General features: G+C 40.6%; 1 protein-coding gene across 8 annotated transcripts in view; it reads right to left on the minus strand.

Annotated features, from left to right (window-relative positions):
* PKHD1 (PKHD1, fibrocystin/polyductin) overlaps positions 3,674-18,178 on the minus strand; it is a 477,788-nt gene continuing 463,283 nt past the window's right edge. For 7 of the 8 annotated variants that reach the window (XM_021098821.1, XM_021098820.1, XM_021098819.1 and 4 more), the window contains one exon: positions 3,674-7,722. In XM_021098821.1, the coding sequence (XP_020954480.1) occupies positions 7,256-7,722 (467 nt within the window). In that variant the 3' untranslated portion in view covers positions 3,674-7,255. Of the gene's footprint in view, positions 7,723-9,232; positions 9,502-18,178 lie in introns of all 8 variants that reach the window. The other variant, XR_002345756.1, reaches the window with a different exon arrangement.

Genomic DNA, 18,178 nt, shown 5'->3' on the forward strand with positions numbered 1-18,178 from the left:
GGTTCTGTCTTTTGACTAGAGGCATTTGTTCATGCAATGTCAGTTGTGATCTAGTACATTTCTAAGTCTGAAAACTTCATAGGGACTACTTTCAGCTGAATCAGCCTATGCCACAGCCACAGCAACGCAGGATCTGAGCTTCATCTGCAACATACACCACAGCTGATGACAACTCCAGATCCTTAACCCACTGAAGGAGGCCAGGGATCGAACCTGCAACCTCATTGTTCCTAGTCAGATTCGTTTCCACTGTGCCACAACGGGAACTCCAGGAAGAATGTTCTTAAATCTGAATTGCAAGGAAAGAAAAGGATAAGTGCCATTTTCAGTTATCGATTGTGATGCCTGAATTGGGTCCTCACCTATTTTGGAAGGTTGAACTCTGCCAAGTTGGACCAAATCAGGGACCTCACTTGCAGATATAGCCATACGTTTATTTAGCTCAAAACCATTTTCTAAAAATAAAGTCTACAATACTAATAATTTATTAGAATAAAGGGCTTACTATTTTATATTATTTATAATAGCAGTATATTCAGATGACCAAATCATTCTGGTTTGCCTAGAACTTTCTGGGGTTTTCTGGGTTTCATACTGAATGTCTCTCATCCTGGAACCCCCCCACCCCATTCTCAGACAAATCAGAACAGGTGGTCCAAATACAGGTGTGTTCTTGACAAAATGTCGTTTCAAAAATGGCTTCCCCACTTAAAAGGAGCAACTTCAAATAGATATATAGAATAGATTCAATAAATGACCCTCTTTTTGAAAAAAACGTAGAACTGTACTAACAGTTTTCATTTACATTTATCAGGTGGAATTTGGATAAATAAGGCATGTTTTTGAGGTAGTCATGGTATTTTCTTGGCTCAAATTTTAATTTGCATTTTTTTTCTTTACTTCCATACACATGCAATCAGAATCTGATTTTTTTCTGCTAAGTTAATCACACTTTTAAGACCCCAAATCAAGAGTTCCTTTACATACAGACACCACCTGTCAAAACCCCAGACAAGTCTGTAACATGCACATATGCCCAGAATGAAGCGTCTATATTCCTAATGCAATTTCAAGACAGTGTATCAGATTTAAGATCTTTATTATCTCTGAGATAGGACAGCATGTAGATAAATGTCCTGATGGTCAAAGCTTTCAGAGAATTTTGCCATTTATTCTGTGGCTTTGCATCTTTATACAGCCGCCAGCCAGGACTGTGCCCCACACAGCTAAATACACTTTTGTTTTCCCAATTCTTTACCTCGTCCCCTTTGCCCCAAATCTCCCCTCCTCTCTTCTCTGCACCCTCCTTCATTTTGAAGATATACTTCTCACCAGGATTAATACAGGGTTTGCATTTAAAATTTTCATTTAACAAACAGAAAAATATTTTACTAGAAGGGAATGGCATTAAGGAGAAATGATTTTCCGTGTGCCCCGAGGCCGGGCATAGGCGGGATTTGATTTGCTATGTTCGGCTGGAATCTGGATTGATACGCAGAGATGAGAGGGGGTGTTTAATAAAATTTACATTTCATTTTTTTACTTGACATCCGTCTCCTGTCACTCATGATGAGAAGGCTGCAAATACCTTTTGTCAGAATCCAGTTGCAGAAGAGAGACTGGGAGATGAGAAGGCAGAAGGGAGAGAGGGGACAAGCAGAGCCCAGCTTGTTCCCCTCTTGTGGTTCCTTGAAGTGAACAAATCCATGGCGGTTGGAGGACATGAGAGCCAGCACCCTCCACTGGGAAGGAGCCAGTGCGGAGGGTGCCTGAAATTGACCTGGTCCAGCTGCCCCCTGGGGGGGGGGGCTGTTGATGGAGTGTAGGGTTGAAGCTTCTGAGGGACTGGAAAAGAATCATGTCCACGGAAAAAGAGATGAGGAGACATCCAAGAGACAGGAGCAAAGACAAAACAAGAGGACCAGGTTCCCCTTTTGTTCAGTGAAACCATAGCATCTGTATCAGTTTTCTAGAGCTGTGTAACAAACTACCACAACTTAATGACTTAAAACAATACCCACAGTGGAATATCACTGTCTTAAAGAAGGAAATCCTGCCCTCCGGGACAACACGATGCACCTGAAGAACATTTTCTAAGTGAAATAAGCCAGGCAGAATAGACCAATTACCTGTGAATCTTAAATAGTCATACTCAGAAGCAGAGAGTAGAAGGTGATTGCCAGGATCTGGGGGCAATGGGGAGGTGATAGTCAAGGGGTACTTTGGTTATGCAAGAATAATTGCATAATAATAGTTTTGAAGAGCTACCCTCCAGCCTAGTGCCTACTGCTAACAATAACATGGTGTCCTCAGTTCTCCCTTGGTATCCGGAGGGAATTGGTTCCAGGAGCCCTTGTAGGTATCATTATTTACAATGCTCAAGTCTCTCACATAAAATGGCACAGCCCAATTGCATGTGTACCTAAATTTTTCTGAGAGGGTTGATCTTATGGAAGGGTTTACAGCACTTCTAGGGTTGTCAAAACTGTGGATAAGCACACTGGATTATTTACCTACCCTCAAATTTAAGAAAATTTGGAGACCCTATTTCTAAGGTCATACCCATAATGGAGCCCACACCTAAGGCTTTGGACCTAAGGCTTTATCTGAAGAGTCTGAGTCCCTGGAATCTACCTGTGGCAGGTGTAACCAAGAGATATCTTTGTGTTCAGGGTTATAATACCACTTGCTGTGGGTTTAGAATAAACTCTTGCAGAGCAGGGCTGGAAGAACTGCACGGTGTGGCAGTAATCTGGGGAGGTGGAGGTTTTCCAGGGAGGGGTCTCAAGTGCTACGGGCATCGTATTGGGTCTACTCGTGACTTTGGATGAGCAGCCGCCTCCAACTGTTTGTTCATATGAGAGAAGGAAAGGTAGCTCTTTCTTCCTTTCTTTTTAAAAATTACTTAATGAATTTTACCAAGTGAGACAGATTGAGGGGTGGGGGGGATACACTGAGGGTTTGGGATGGAAATGGTATAAAATTTGGTTGTGATGATTGTGGTACACCTATAAATAGCTCTTTCTATTTGAATCTTACTGAGAGGTATTGAACCCATAGTCACACACAAGTATTCCTTACCAGGCTTTCACACAAATAGGACCCTAGGTGGCATGTCTTCTATGACAGTCCAAGGACACTGGCAAGAAAACAGATTTGGTAGCATTTTAAACACTGCCCACCATAGAATAATATTTTGTTTAGAAATTTTCATTACTATTCCTTTTATTCCTGTTTGGCCTCTCTTCCTGGTCTATTCATCTTCTATTTAATATACTCTTTCTCCTAGCTATTTAATGCATATCTATATATAAAAGCATTTCTTATAAGCATTTCCTACCCCTGGAGATTGCTAACCTCTAGACAACCATAACTTGGAGAAAAAATTGTTTTGAATTTTTTTCTTTTTTTTTTTTTTTGGCTTTTTAGGACCTCATGGGCGGCATATGGAAGTTCCCAGGCTAGGGGTCAAATTAGAACTGTCACTGCCAGACTATGCCACAGTCACAACAATGCCACATCTGAGCCTTGCCTGAGACCTACACTTCAGCCACTGAAAAAGGCCAGGGATAGAACCCGCGTCCTCATGGATAATAATCGGATTCCTAAATCTGCTGAACCCCAATGGGAACTCCCAGAATTTTTCTATAGGGAACCCAACATACTATACACATTGTTTTGCAATTTGCTTTATTATTTTAGCATAACACTATGTCTTGAACAATCTTCTACAGCAGTCATTCTACTAGATAGATGTACCATTATATTACATAATTTTTTTTAAAAGAGGTAGGTTCAGTCCAAAAATGTTTCCAAGATTGACTTGCACGATTGTAAGCATTCAGCAATTGACTATTTCTCATTATAAAGTGGAGAGAAGAGTGGTATTTCTTTCCCATATTTTTTGTAAGGAAATTGATTTTCTTTCCTCTCATAATGACTATTTATTTTGAAATGAAACATATAGTGATAATAAGGTCATCATTTTGAGACTGAAATAAGAAATAATCCAGAAAAAAATCAATTTGAATAACAGTGAATTCTGGAAAGTCCTTTAAAAGCATTAAACAAATCTTCTGTCTGAAAACAGACCAGGTTGATGAGCAGAATCTATTCTTTTCTTGAATTGTGCCAAGCAAAGAAATCCTCAGTCTTTTTTGAGGTCTAGAAATAACACATTCTAGAAGAATATTTGTAAATACCCAAATCTATGTATTCAATCATGTATACATATATACATTTAAGTTTATAAAAAATGTTTTATCCCTTTTTAAAAAATTACATTATGGAAATGTGGTTTGCCCCTCAATCATATCTGTAATTGGCCATAGTGATCTAATGTAAGTTGAAATCAACTGTTCTACACTTAGTAGAGTAATTCCTTTTGCTTATAGCTCTTTCAGAATTGACAGTGAATGCATTATAAATTCTGGAATCAAGATGTGGAATAAATACATGAATTTTAAATGATGAAGGTAATTAAAATTCTTTACTATTATTGACATGTACATAACATTTTATAGGAATGTGGTTGAATAATATTTGCATGTGATTTACATTTGATTTCTCCACATTCATTTTTGCATATAGTTTGCATACCTTTCAATGTATAGTCATTTTATACATTTGGAGTTGGACTGTTAGATGGAAGAAAGTCATTCAATTGAATGATCTTTGAAATCCTTGAATCCTGAGTGACTAAAGCCTCTTGATATTCAGCAGCCTCTTTGGGCAATAAAAGGGGCAAGTCAGATTGGCCCAGGCTCTCACTCTGAGGGACAGGAAGCTCTGTCAGTGTCTGTTACCTTCTCTGAACACAGTCCCCAAAACTCGAGAACTGGTGGAAACTACCCCAGCTCCCATCATCCCTTTCAGCTTTAACATCCATAAATACTTACGATTACTTTTCAACTCTCTAGTATTTTAGTTTGTTCAATATCTTGGGGGGAGAGAGTTCACTACTAGAAAGCCGGAAGTGGGAGGTAAGCAGAGATTCTTTGAAATGTCACAGGAATAAGACAATTTTCAATACTTATTTGAATAAGGGTAAGTCTTGTTATTGCTGAGAAACTTTTAATGGCTTCCCTCTGTCAATGGCCTGAGTAAGTTTAGGGTTGACCTACAGTGGTACTTTATCTAGTCAGCGCATCTCCAGATATAATGAATGGACATCTGCTCTCTTTGCTTCCAGCATTTACCCAATTCTCCCACTTTTTTGAGGAGGAAAAAGAGAACTGACTTACCTATGAGTTGGGGATTGTGGCTAGACTCTGAAAGGCCATGACAGAGGGAAGTGCTCTCCAAGTCCACTCTGGATATTCAGGCCCAAAGAGTCCATTCTGACCTCAAGGCCCCTACGATTTGCTAGGGTAGAGTTATTAGGCAACTGTGGTTGTTCCTAAACAGAGGCATAGGGTCAAACATGTTTTCCAGAAAGATCATGTTTCATTCACACCTGGAGGATGGATAAGGAGATGGTAGAGACTGGGAGAAGGCTAAAGAAGGGGTAGAAATAACAGCTGATAGCTGACTTTGGGGGAAGGGTGAGCGAGACGGCGAAGTCATGGTTGATTTCTAGATTTCTGGTCTGAACGCAGTGGCAGGTTTCAGGTCCTCTTACCCGTGTAACGGCTGTGGGATAACCTAGTGGAAATCCTTGGTAGGCAGCTCGATAAATCCTACAGAGCTCAGGAAAGACAGCTGGGCTGGAATTGGAGGTGGTGACAGGGAGCATGTGCAGACAAACCCTTCTCAGGTGGTTTTATACGCCTCAAAACCTTAGCTTCAGCCATGTGTTTGTACCAAAAGATTACAACTCTTTGAGGACCCAAAGACTCCAGCACTCCTTCTGGGGGTAGCTTTAAGGTCTGAGATGTCCGCAAGATACCTAAAGAATGGACAGAGAGACTGAGAGCTTTCCCACCAGCTCGTGATGGAGTGATACCCTCAGAAAATGACTTTCTGCCAGTATCTCCTCTGGGGCTAATTCCAGGACATCATTGTTTAAAGTTCTGCATCTTTCTTCTGTTCTAATCCAGCTTTCTCCTTCAGCTTTCAGAGATTGAAAAATCCTGGTTTTAGATTTAGGGAAAAGCTGAGCGTCAGCTCTTTCTAGATAGTTTCCTCACTTCTGCTGTCTTGGCTTTACTCCTTTGGCATATAAAAGCTTCTGGATCCAGAACCAAGGATACAGTCAGATTGCTTACAGTATCACTTAGTTTGAACACATAGCTCTACAAATGTGTGAATTTGGTGACATTTCCTTTCAAATCCTTACTCAACTTACCAGCAGTCAACTATCTGCTCTGATCACCATGTGAACCCTAGCACACAGCCTAGAGAGGCTACACATGATGTAATATCTCCTATGAATTCTCTTCTCCAAAAAGCAGTTCTCTAATAATTAATTTAGCTGAAAATCCACTCAGCCACTTGGTCATCTCTGGTCTCCCAATATGGTTTTCTTCCAGTTGTAAGTTGGACTCAGTTATTGACAAAAAGGACTATTATAAAATATAACTGTGGTCCATGGATAATTTCTTTCCCCAAACTTGCTATTTTTATATCTTTGTCCTTAACTAAAATCTCAGCAAAGCCCATGAGAATATTAACTTCCATGTGTCAGTACTCAAGAAGTGCAAACTTGATATATTTGCTCATCCATGAGCTCCTAATAATGATTGAATTTAAGCCATGAAATAAAATCAGCTTGTGAAAAAACCAGGCAGTTGCCCTGTGGTTGGAAGATAAACTCTCACAGACCAAGGACTGGGATCTTCCGTCCTTCAAATAGTCCCAGAGGATAAGAAAATGTTTTGCTTTATGCTGTAGAATTAACTGTAGCAGATCAGACCTTTCAGGGTAACTTCGGTAAGAGAAGCCCAAAGCATTGTGGGTGGTCATCTTAGAGAAGCTAATGACGCCCCCTACTGGTAAAAATCAGTATTATATCATTGCTTAAACTGCAAAACCAGAAAGATAATCAGTTTCAGGCAAAAACATGTAAAAATTAACAAATATTTGGGAACCTATTGTTTGTCTGGCATTCTATTAGGATTCATGACAAACAAAAAAACCCCATAGATAACCATTTCAATCTACAATCATTTAAGGGACGGTCTTCCATTTTAAAATTGAAAGCAGAGAATTCAGAGTCCATATTCTTCCTTCCTAGTGTCCAAACTAGTCAGAGCTCATCTCCTCTGCTCGTCATGATTTAGAAATATTCTGAACATGACTTTCAACTCAAACGCCCTCACTGCTTCTTGATCACAGCTGCCTGAACAGCTTCCGAACGTACTGAATGGAGGCAGAACACCTCGGTGGCACGGCAAGAGGCCGCCTTCTCCTGGGAAAGCCCAAGGTTGACATTTTCCTCGCCCAGACAATGCTGGTCCTGCAATCGCTGCCTCTCTCGTCTGAGGTCCCCGCAGAGCAGGAGCATCTGATCTTGGCCGGCCAGATGATATCTGAGCACCTGCTCCTGCGCCCCCTTCCAGCTCTCAGTCTCCTGCAGACACAGCTGCTGAACAGGAAGGTCTGGAGCACTGGTGTTCCTATGTAAGGCGACACTGCTGGTACTGGGAGAAGGCACCGCAGCCTCTCCTCTGCTGCCACCTTCCTCTCGGACCGCAGGGCGGCTCAGCTTCCTTCTGGACACGCCATTCAGTGAATGATGGGGCACCTGGTTCAGCTTGCCCCGCATGAGCTTTAACCTCAAATCTGTGAGAGAAAGAGGTAGAAGAAATAGATTTAGTTCTCAATCTGTTGATTGCACATCGTGCATATTTAGCATTCCTGAAAAGATATTTCAAATAATTAAAGACTGAGTTATATCACCTTGGGGATTTCCACATGTCTTTGGGAATATATACTTAAAACTATGGTATCTCATGCCCAATTTATAATTAATGCTAATTACTTAATACAAATTTGATCAGCACAGCTTCCCAGGGGGAAAAATTTTTTTTTTTTTTTGTCTTTTTGTCTTAAAAGGCTGGACCCGCGACATACAGAGGTTCCCAGGCTACTGCTTGAATTGGAGCTGTAGCCACCGGCCTACACCTCAGCCACAGTAATGCCAGATACAGCTGCATCTGACTCACACCATAGATCACCCCAACACTGGATCCTAAATCCACTGAGCGCGGCCAGGGATAGAACCCGCAACCTCATGGTTTCTAGTTTGATTTGTGTCCCCAAGATGGGAACTCCTCAGAAAAAAAAACTTTTATGATGTTGACAAGTCAACAAGAATTTTTCATTGTTAAGTATACCAGGTAAATATGAAAATTAGACCAGAGTCAGGCCTTACTAAGTGGGTTAATTTGTGTTAAGAAATGTGATCTCTGGAGTTCCCGTAGTGGCTCAGCAGGAGTGGGAACGAACTTGGTTAGTATCCATGAGGATGCAGGTTTGATACCTGGCCTTGGTCAGTGAGTTAAAGGATTCAGAGTTACAGTGAGCTATGGTGTAGGTTACAGATGTGACTCAGATCTGGCGTCGTCGTGGTGTAGGCCAGCAGCTGTAGCTCGGATTCAACCCCTAGTCTGGGATAGTCCATTTGCCACAAGTGCAACCCTAAAAAGAAAAAGAAAAAGAAAAAAGGAAGAAAAAAAAAGAAATGTGAGTCTAAAAACCTGTCTTATTAAACCTTTGACTTTCATCCCAACTTTGCAATTTAAATATCACTGACTTTATAAAAACATAAACATATACACAGATAAATATATAAACATGTATCCATGTATGTATATATAATTAGCCACTATAAGAATTACCTTAAAACACATGCTAGGCCTGAAATATTTTTTTCTATCCTGTCTTTCAAATCTCTCTGCCCTCTTTTACTCAGCTCCCCAAATGCCTCACTTCCTTCAGAAAGTATTTCCTAACTCATGAGTGTCTCCTCCTCATATTTCATTGGGTGCTAAGGTTTGTTATCAATCCATTTTTATAAACAATAATGTATTATAGGTTAATTTTTCAAATGATTTTACTAAATTATAGCTTTTTAATCAAAGGCAATTTAAGATTATTCTGTTAATGACCTTATTCATTTTTATTCCAATGTATGTTCCTTGAAGACAGAAATAATTTAAAAATTATTTTAAATTTAAATAATTGATAATAATTTAATCATTTAAATAATTGATAATAAACACATATAGTAATTACAGCAATTATCACATGTTGGGCACCAAATTTTATATATATATGATTTAATCCTTACCACAATTCTCTGAAGTCAGTGCTATTATTTTCTCCCTTTTAGAAGGCAGTCATAGAGATATGGAGAGATTTAAGTAATTTCCCTAGACCACATATAAAGTAGTGGCAATTCTTCCTTTACACAGTTCAAGATTTTTGGTTCCAAACACTGTACTCAGAACCACTCAATACTGTGTACAGTTAGGGAAAGCAATGGGGAGTTAAGAAGAATGTTTGGCTGGATACATGCATGGGAGTGTGGCATGCATGCAAATGTCATCTTCCTGGTGCCTTAAAGGAAAAAAAAAGAAAAGGTTGAAACCGATCCTGAACTCCCAAGAGGTGAGTGGCAGTACTGCCACTGACACTTCCCATCCCTGCTTTTCTCATATCTCATGACCAATGCATAAACCTGAATTTTTACACACGAATACTTTTATTTACAATGTACATGCTAATTTATGAACCTGTGTATTATGCTCCTCTCTCAGTTTACTGAGACCAGTCATGGCTTGTGTTAGGAGACAGTAATCAGGTATATATCATAGGGTAAGAGACAGTATTGGGGCAAAGAATATCAACTTCCTCCCTCAATTTAACCTAATCATAAATAGGTACAGAGGTGAGGAAGAAAGAAGGGAATAACAACATCATATAAATATGTGTAGTAGCTCTCTAAAAAGATATATGTACTATACATCTTTTTTGTTTGTTTGTTTTTGCCTTTTTAGGGCCAAACCCTCGGCATATGGCAGTTCCCAGGCTAGGGGTTGAGTCGGAGCTACAGCTACAGCTGTGGGCCTACACCACAGCACAGCAACGTGGCATCCAAGTCGCATCTGCGACCTACAGCACAGCTCATGGCAATGCCAGATCCTTAACCCACTGAGTGAGGCCAGGGATTGAACCTGCATCCTCGTGGATGCTAGTCAGATTCGCTTCCGCTGAGCCATGATGGGAACTCCTCTACTACACTTCTGATTTGGAGCAGTAGAATGAGATGATGTTTATGTTGTTTCCACAATGTGTCCATGAATATTCTGCAAAACCCATATTATCCGTATCTTCTTTTCTCTCCTTTTCCACAGTCCGTTTGCCTAGCATGCATCTGCCATGGTCCTCTAACTATGGGATAAATTTCTTGCTTAGAGCTTTCAGGTTATCCTTGTCTCCCTATGGGATCTTCAAATCCTTCAAGAACTGTTCCTTGACAGCTCAAACTACATTGATTTATGCTTCAATACTTGGTGACAGGAATTTCTCATTTGACTTGGGCAACAGCTTCTACCACTGGTCACCTTTCCTTGTACGACAGTCTTGTCTTCCTCTTAGGACTCTGAGCTCCTTGGAGGGACTTTTTGTGCCATTGACCTTGTCCCTCTGGTGTGCCCAGTTCTATCCATCATCTCTATTATTACCGCTCCCTCCAGGAGGAAAAGACATAGTTTATCAAGATCAGCAAATAACCAAAGAACAAGAATAATAAATTGTCAGGTGGAAGCAAACTTAAAAAAGGGGAAAAGAAAAGCTTTGAATTTTGATCCCTTGGTAAAACCAATACCACTTCACACAAAGGGAATCAAACCCTACGAGTCATCCATTTTCAATCCATTGAAGATATTGTTATCCTGTTTTTGAGAGCCCGTCTTTGGAAATCTGTTCCCCCTTGTTCTTTAAGTCTGCATCTATTCATGAAAGACTAACACAAGCATAGCTTTCCTTTGCAGGCCCCCAAACATTTAAGAATCTCCCATGAATTATTTACATGGCAGTTCCAATCAGCCACATACCTGAAAGACTCCCCAGCCGAAATGAAAGTGCACTGTGTAAAGGTGCCGAGGGAGGCTGGCCGCCTCCCACTGTGAGGTTATAGACAGAACTAAGTCAGCACACATTATATGGCAGAGCCGACATCAGAAGGAATCAGATCCTTTGATCTTGGACCTCCACAGGAAGCTTAGATCTCAGACAAATTAGATAAAAAATGAATTTATAGTAGATATGTGTCCTCAGGCATTCAGCTGAATGTTTGGGTTTTAGGGAAGGAAGAATAGAGAGTAGCAAAACGTAAGAAATGGCATGCTCCTCTCCACCTCCACCTGGTTGATGACGCCCTGTTAAAATGGAAAGATTGGGTTTCAAGTTGCCCCTCCATGCTTCTTCTAGTCCCAGTCGTGGTTTTGATTAAGTTTCAGAAAGAATGGGATATATATAGGAGTATATATCTTTTCTCTGTAAAAAGCAAGACTCAGTGGTTGGGGGACCTTCCAGGTTCATCCATAGTCCACTGTAACTTTTCCAGGAATCCTTAATATCTTTGGATTCCAGAACCTTCTTGGGCAACAAATATGCTGAGCCTATGATTTTAAAAATTTATGTGTGTAGCAGTCATTGGCCTCTTTCTTTTTTTGCTTTTTTTGTTTCATTCACTAGTTTATTGTATTTTTTAGATTCTACATATAAGTGATATCATGCAGTATTTGTCTTTATAAAATTATTTCACTCACTGGCTTCTTTTGCAATGGGAAAATCAACAATGACTCTCCCCTCCCCTCTATCACCCCCACTCTTTATATTTTGCTAGACCAGTCTCCACGTACTGCATTCAGTGTTGGATGGCCTGAATTTAGTACAAAAGACCCCAAATAATCACCTATATCTTGAAACCTAAATAAGATCTAAAGCAGAAAGATGGGCAGCTAATTAACCAACATAAAGAATGTACTCCACTTCAGTTTCTCATTTGTCAGTAAGAGAAACAGTCCTGCCCACACATTGAAGAAGGTATATGCAATAATTTTTTTTATCTTTTTTAGGGCCACACCCATAGCGCATGGAGGTTCCCAGGCTAGGGGTTGAATCAGAGCTGTAGCTGCTGGCCTATGCCACAGCAACACCAGATCCAAGCCAAGTCTGTGACCTACACCACAGCTCATGGTAATGTCAGGTCCTTAACCCACTGAGTGAGGCCAGAAATCAAACCTGCATCCTCATGGATACTAGTCAGGTTCATTTCCGCTGAGCCACAACAGGAACATGTATATACAATAATTAATAAAAACATTGTTATTAATTTGTAGGTAGCAATTAACATTTATTGATAAATATTATGCATACTATTTTATGTCCTTTCTAATTCAACTCATTAATCTATCTGAAGTTTACTTTGGAATATTTTGAAGTGTGCACCTCAATTAGGCATAGATATAGAAATGTAATATATGATTAAGGGGATAATAAAAATGAAAGAAAACAGAAGCATTAGTCTACAAAAGAGTCTGTAAACTTGACTATTTAGAATATTCATTAATAAATATTCACAATGTATCACATTGACAAGAATAGTAACATAAATATCATCTCTCTGGTTGAGTTACCTTTCCCCACTAACAAAAAAATATCAATTTTCTATTAAAAAAAAGCTTTGCATCATTGATCTACAGGGTTTTATTGTTTTGTTTTTTTGGCTTTTTTTTTTTTTTTTTTTTGTCTTTTTAGGGCTGCACCCACAGCATATGGAGGTTCCCAGGCTAGGGGTCTAATCAGAGCTGCAACTGCCAGCCTACACCACAGCCATAGCCATAACAGATCTGAGCTGCCTCTGTGACCTACACCACAGCTCACGGCAATGCCGGATCCTTAACCCACTGAGCGAGGCTGGGGATCAAACCGGCAACCTCATGGTTCCTAGTCAGATTCACTTTCTCAGCATTGTGACCAGAACTCCTGATCTATAGTTTTTGAAGAATTTTAGAATCTTACATTGTTCTACTCTGTGTAAAATAATTGCAACTGTGCTAAACCAAAGTTAATTTAGAAATAACTCAGGCCTTTGCAATCTAATTAGAAACATGTAATTCCCTATGTATTCAAGTCTTCTCTTTAAATTATTCAATAAAATATAATTTTTTATATAAGTCCCATATATCTTTGATTAAGTTTTTTTTCCCAGTTGGTCACTATTGTAAATTTATTTATTTATCTACTTATTTATTTATTTTGTTTTTTTAGGGCCACACCTGTGGCATATGGAAGTTCCCAGGCTAGGGGTCCAATCAGAGCTGTAGCTGCCGGCCTACGCCACAGCCACAACAACACCAGATCCGAGCTGCATCTGCGACCTACACCACAGCTCATGGCAACGCCAGATCCTTAACCCACTGAGCAAGGCCAGGGATTGAACCCGAAACCTCATGGTCCCCAGTCGGATTCGCTACTGCTACGCCACAACGGGAACTCCAATTTCTTTATGTTTATGTTTGGCTTATACAATACGATTTTTGCATAGATTGACATCATATTTGAGTAGGTTATTAAGTTATTTATAAATTATAGCAATTAATAATAGAATTTTTGTTATCATTAAACAATTGTATCACCTGCAAACCATCATGTATTTCTCTAAAATTCTCTTAATTCTCCATCTTAATTTTGTTTTACATCTAATTTTCTTTCTTTGCATTCCAATATATATTACAAAATTGTGGCAAGCATAATTTCTGTGTTTTGTCCTCATTTAAGTAGGGATTCTTCAAAATTCCATTGCTGAATGTAATATTTGATCCTGGCTGCAAATAGCACTGGAATTCTCCATCTTATTTACCAGAAGCGCTCTTATTCTTGTTTGTTTGTTTTTAAGTTTTCTTAAGAAATAAATAGTAGGAGTTCCCTTTGTGGCTTAGCAGTTAACAAATCTGACTAGGATAGATGAGGATACGGGTTTGATCCCTGGCCTTGCTCAGTGGGTTAAGGATCTGGCATTGCTGTGAGCTGTAGTGTAGGTTGCAGACATGGCTCGGATCCCACGTTGCTGTGGCTGTGGTGTAGGCCTGTAGCTTTAGCTCTGATTTGGCCCCTAGCCTGGGAACCTCCATACGCTTTGAGTGTGGCCCTAAAATAGCCAAAAAAAGAAAGAAAGAAAGAAGTGGTATATTTTATTTGAGTTTTTAAATCAGGAGTTGTTCATATCTTTTTTATTATACGGCATGGACATTTTATTTATTAATAACTTCCATATATAGTTTTACTTCCTCGTGAACTTGGAACAATTTCTGGTCCTGAACTGTTTTGTTCTTCATTGCTTCCAGACATCTCGAGGCCAGCCCTCCCTTCTACTCTTCCTGTCATTCTTAAAGATGTATACTTATAAAAGGTAAATTGACAGTCTTTTTAAATTTTACATTCACAAAACACATCAATATATAGTCGATAGGACTCTGACATGGTAGAGCTAAAAAAAAAAAATCCATGAAATTAATGTTCATAGTCAAACTTGCATAGCATGGAGCTCTTTTCCACATGTCCGTTTTTTCATTCTCAACACTGGGGATGTGGATTTCGCATGAATAACACACAAGAAACCAGTGGCCAGCATAGACCAGGGTACCATTTGGAGAAGGCAGCATCTAGGTCTGCGGCAGTAGGTGTCCTTCGAAGACGAAGGTGGGAGGCAGAAAGCTGGGAGAGGAAACTCAGGTAGCGAGCATCACCTAGAAGGGAGGAAGATGCCACATCTTGCCGTATGGTTAGGATCCAAAAAATGTGTGGTCATTGTGCTGTTGCTACTTTTACAAACTAGAATAAACTTGTTCCATCTCTTTGAGATGATGTGAAGGGCTGTTCATTTTTTGGTTAGCGGTTATAAGAACCACTGGGGTCAGGGGTCTCTGGGGAGGGAGAGGGAGAGACGAAGGGCTCATTGGGTCTCTGCCTTCATCATTCACTCAGCAATGGTTATCAATGGTCATGTCCTAACCCCTTTAGTAACTGTGCTGCTGGGACTAGAAAGGATACAAAACTTATACAGAAGGATCTGGACAAGTGAGTATGAATAATTATATTACATATAAAAGGTGTTAAGTGAATCAGAGGAAGGTGTCCCAAAAGTTGAGTGAAGGGGACTATTCTTCTAGATAACAGAATTTGAAGAAAGAGAAAAAGTATTTGATCTGGGATTGGAAGGAATGGAGACTAGATATGTGGATAAGTCAGAGATGGATATCTTTTTTTTTTTTTTTTTCTTTTTTAGGGCTGCATTTGCAGCATATGGAGGTTCCCAGGCTAGGGGTCAAATCAGAGCTGCAGCTGCCGGCCTACACCACAGTCACAGCAACACAGGATCCAAGCCATATCTGAAACCTGCACCACAGCTCATGGCATTGCCAGATCTTTAACCCACTGAGTGAGGCCTGGGATCGAACCTGAAACCTCATGGTTCCTAATCAGATTCATTTCTGCTGTGCCACAGCGGGAATTCCAGAGATGGATATCTTGAAATTGAGAGGCTCATGTTATGTATGGTGAACACTGTCCTGGAGGGGAAGGAGAGGGGGTGGAGGATGGGCATATGCCGGGAGTGTGTGAACTGAGGCTGAACTCAAGATGTATCTGGGAAATGGGGGTGGAGGGGGTAAAATCCAAGATACTGCAGAGCTGGAATTGTTCAAGCCTCCCACACAATGGGGCAGGGTTGTGACAAGAGACCAGGGTGTAAAGATGACTCTGTGATGTTTAGCCTGGAAGATGTGGGGGCTCCTCACCAAATCAAGGGAACAAGGGCACAGTTCAGAAGGAGTGGTACAAGACCGAGCTTTGACAGTGCAAGGCAGGGCTCCTTGCCTGCTCTTTGTAAACCTGAGTTTGTGCAAACTGTACAATTAAGCCCTTAGCAAATGGGATTGGAAACAGTGTGATATGATTTGGGAGCTGGTGGGACTCAACATGTAACATAGAATAATGACATTCTTTTTCTCCTTCAGCCTTCCCTCCCATCTTTAAATTCTTCAAATACATATTGTTTGTCATGACTGCTTTATGCTTAATTGTCTATTGCCTGAAACTATGCTCTCATTTTCCTCAAAATATTATTCTTATATCCCAGTCACATTAGAAACTCATAAAGGATAGGTGACCAAATAGCATCTCTTTGTAACTATACAGAGAAGACCTTATAAGTTACCAAAAAAAAAACATCGGGAGATAAAGAAATTTAATATTTATTGGAAAATAAAATTTAATTTCATTCATTAAGACATTCCAGGAGTTCCCGTCGTTGCGCAGTGGTTAACGAATCTGACTAGGAACCATGAGGTTGTGGGTTCGATCCCTGCCCTTGCTCAGTGGGTTAACGATCCGGCGTTGCCGTGAGCTGTGGTGTAGGTTGTGGACGCGGCTTGGATCCCGAGTTGCTGTGGCTCTGGTGTAGGCCGGTGGCTACAGCTCCGATTCGACCCCTAGCCTGGGAACCTCCATATGCCGCTGGAGCAGCCCAAGGAAATGGCAAAAAGACAAAACAAAACAAAAAAAAGACATTCCAGCAGCCTCTCACCTGAATGTTACATAGATATGTAATCATTTCTTCCAGGGTTTCTCACCTTTGGAATTACTGACATTTTGAATCACATAATATTTGTGGTGGGGGTGATTCTGTGCATTGTAAGATGTTTATGGGAATATCTTCTCACAAGATGCCAGTAGCATCACCCTTCTCCAAGCTGTGACAATAAAAATGTCTCCAGACATTGCAAAAGTCTGCTGAAGGTAGAATGACCAATTGTCCCCATTTGTCTGAGATTGGAGGGAGCTCCTGGGACACAAGCCTTTCTCTCTCTCAATCTCTCTTTTTTTTTTTTGGTCTTTTTAGGGCCATACCTGCAGCCTATGGAAGATCCCAGGCTAGGGGTTGAATCGGAGCTGCAGCTGCCGGCCTACACCACAGCCACAGCAATGCCAGTTCCAAGCCACGTCTGCGACCCACACCACAGCTCACAGCAACACTGTATCCTTAACCCACTGAGTGAGGCCAGGGATCAAGTCCACATCCTCATGGATACTAGTCAGGTCTGTTACTGCTGAGCCATGACAGGAACTCCAAGGCTTTCATTTTTTAAACTAGGAAAACCAGGATGAATTGGTTATCTTACTTGGGAGGCATAATTGCCCCTGATTAAGAATCACTGGTCTATGGGAACAAGGAACCATTTATACACAACAAATTCCAAAACTATAGGTGCTGCTATGGAGGCGTGCATTCAGTGTTTTTTAGAAACCTTAAGAGGAAAATATTCATTTTCATGGAGGTAGGGAGGATTAGGGAAGATTTTATGAAAAAAAAAAAAAAAAAAAAAAAAGGCTTTCCAGCTGGTGCTGAAAATCTTAAAGATGTCTTTACAGGTGAAGACAAGCAACCCAATGGAAGAAACTGCATGCTGGAGTGTGTGCCAAGGTGTTCACCCTGGGAAAGTGAGCTGGTGGGTGAGTCTGAAGAAGGGGCAAGAAGGTGAATCCCGAGTAAACTAGAAACATAGGCTAGAGGCAGGTCTTGGTGGACTTTGAGTCCTAAGTAACAGCAAGAAAGACCAACAATATACTTACACAGCACATACGATACACAAGGAATCTCTTTGTGCTCTGTAGTGACATTGACCCACTATCTGCATCACAACCCTGAGTGGGGGCGCTCTTGGGACCATTTTCTGGATGAGGAAACTGAAGGGCAAAAAGAGGACAGTTGACCTACTTGAGGCCACAAATAAGTCAACAAGGGAATGAGAATTAAACCCAGTCAGGCTGACATCTGGGTTCTAGGCTCTTCCTGTTTTCCTGTCTTTCCAACCGAGGCTGGGAATTCATTAAACTTTCAGAGTTTGAGAGTGACAAGAGCAGAGGCGAACTTTGGAAGCTGGCTCGGATGTGCCCTAGGTCAAGAGCCCAGGTAAATGTAAAATATGATGGGGCTGTGCTTTACTCCCTTGCTCCCCCATCACCATGCTCTGCCACCCCTGTTGCATTCATATATTTTTAGGTAAAAGCTATAACATGGTGAGTTTACAGTCTGAATCTCCTGGTCAGTGAAAATGCTTAACTCCACCAGCTAAATATGTGTTCAGGCTCCTCTGTGAATGCAGAATGCTTCTGAGAGAGGCAGCTAATTGCTCCATCAGCAAATGCCACAAGTTTAAAAACACAA

The sequence above is a fragment of the Sus scrofa genome, chromosome 7, assembly GCF_000003025.6.
Source record: "Sus scrofa isolate TJ Tabasco breed Duroc chromosome 7, Sscrofa11.1, whole genome shotgun sequence".
Taxonomy (NCBI): Eukaryota; Metazoa; Chordata; class Mammalia; order Artiodactyla; family Suidae; genus Sus; species Sus scrofa.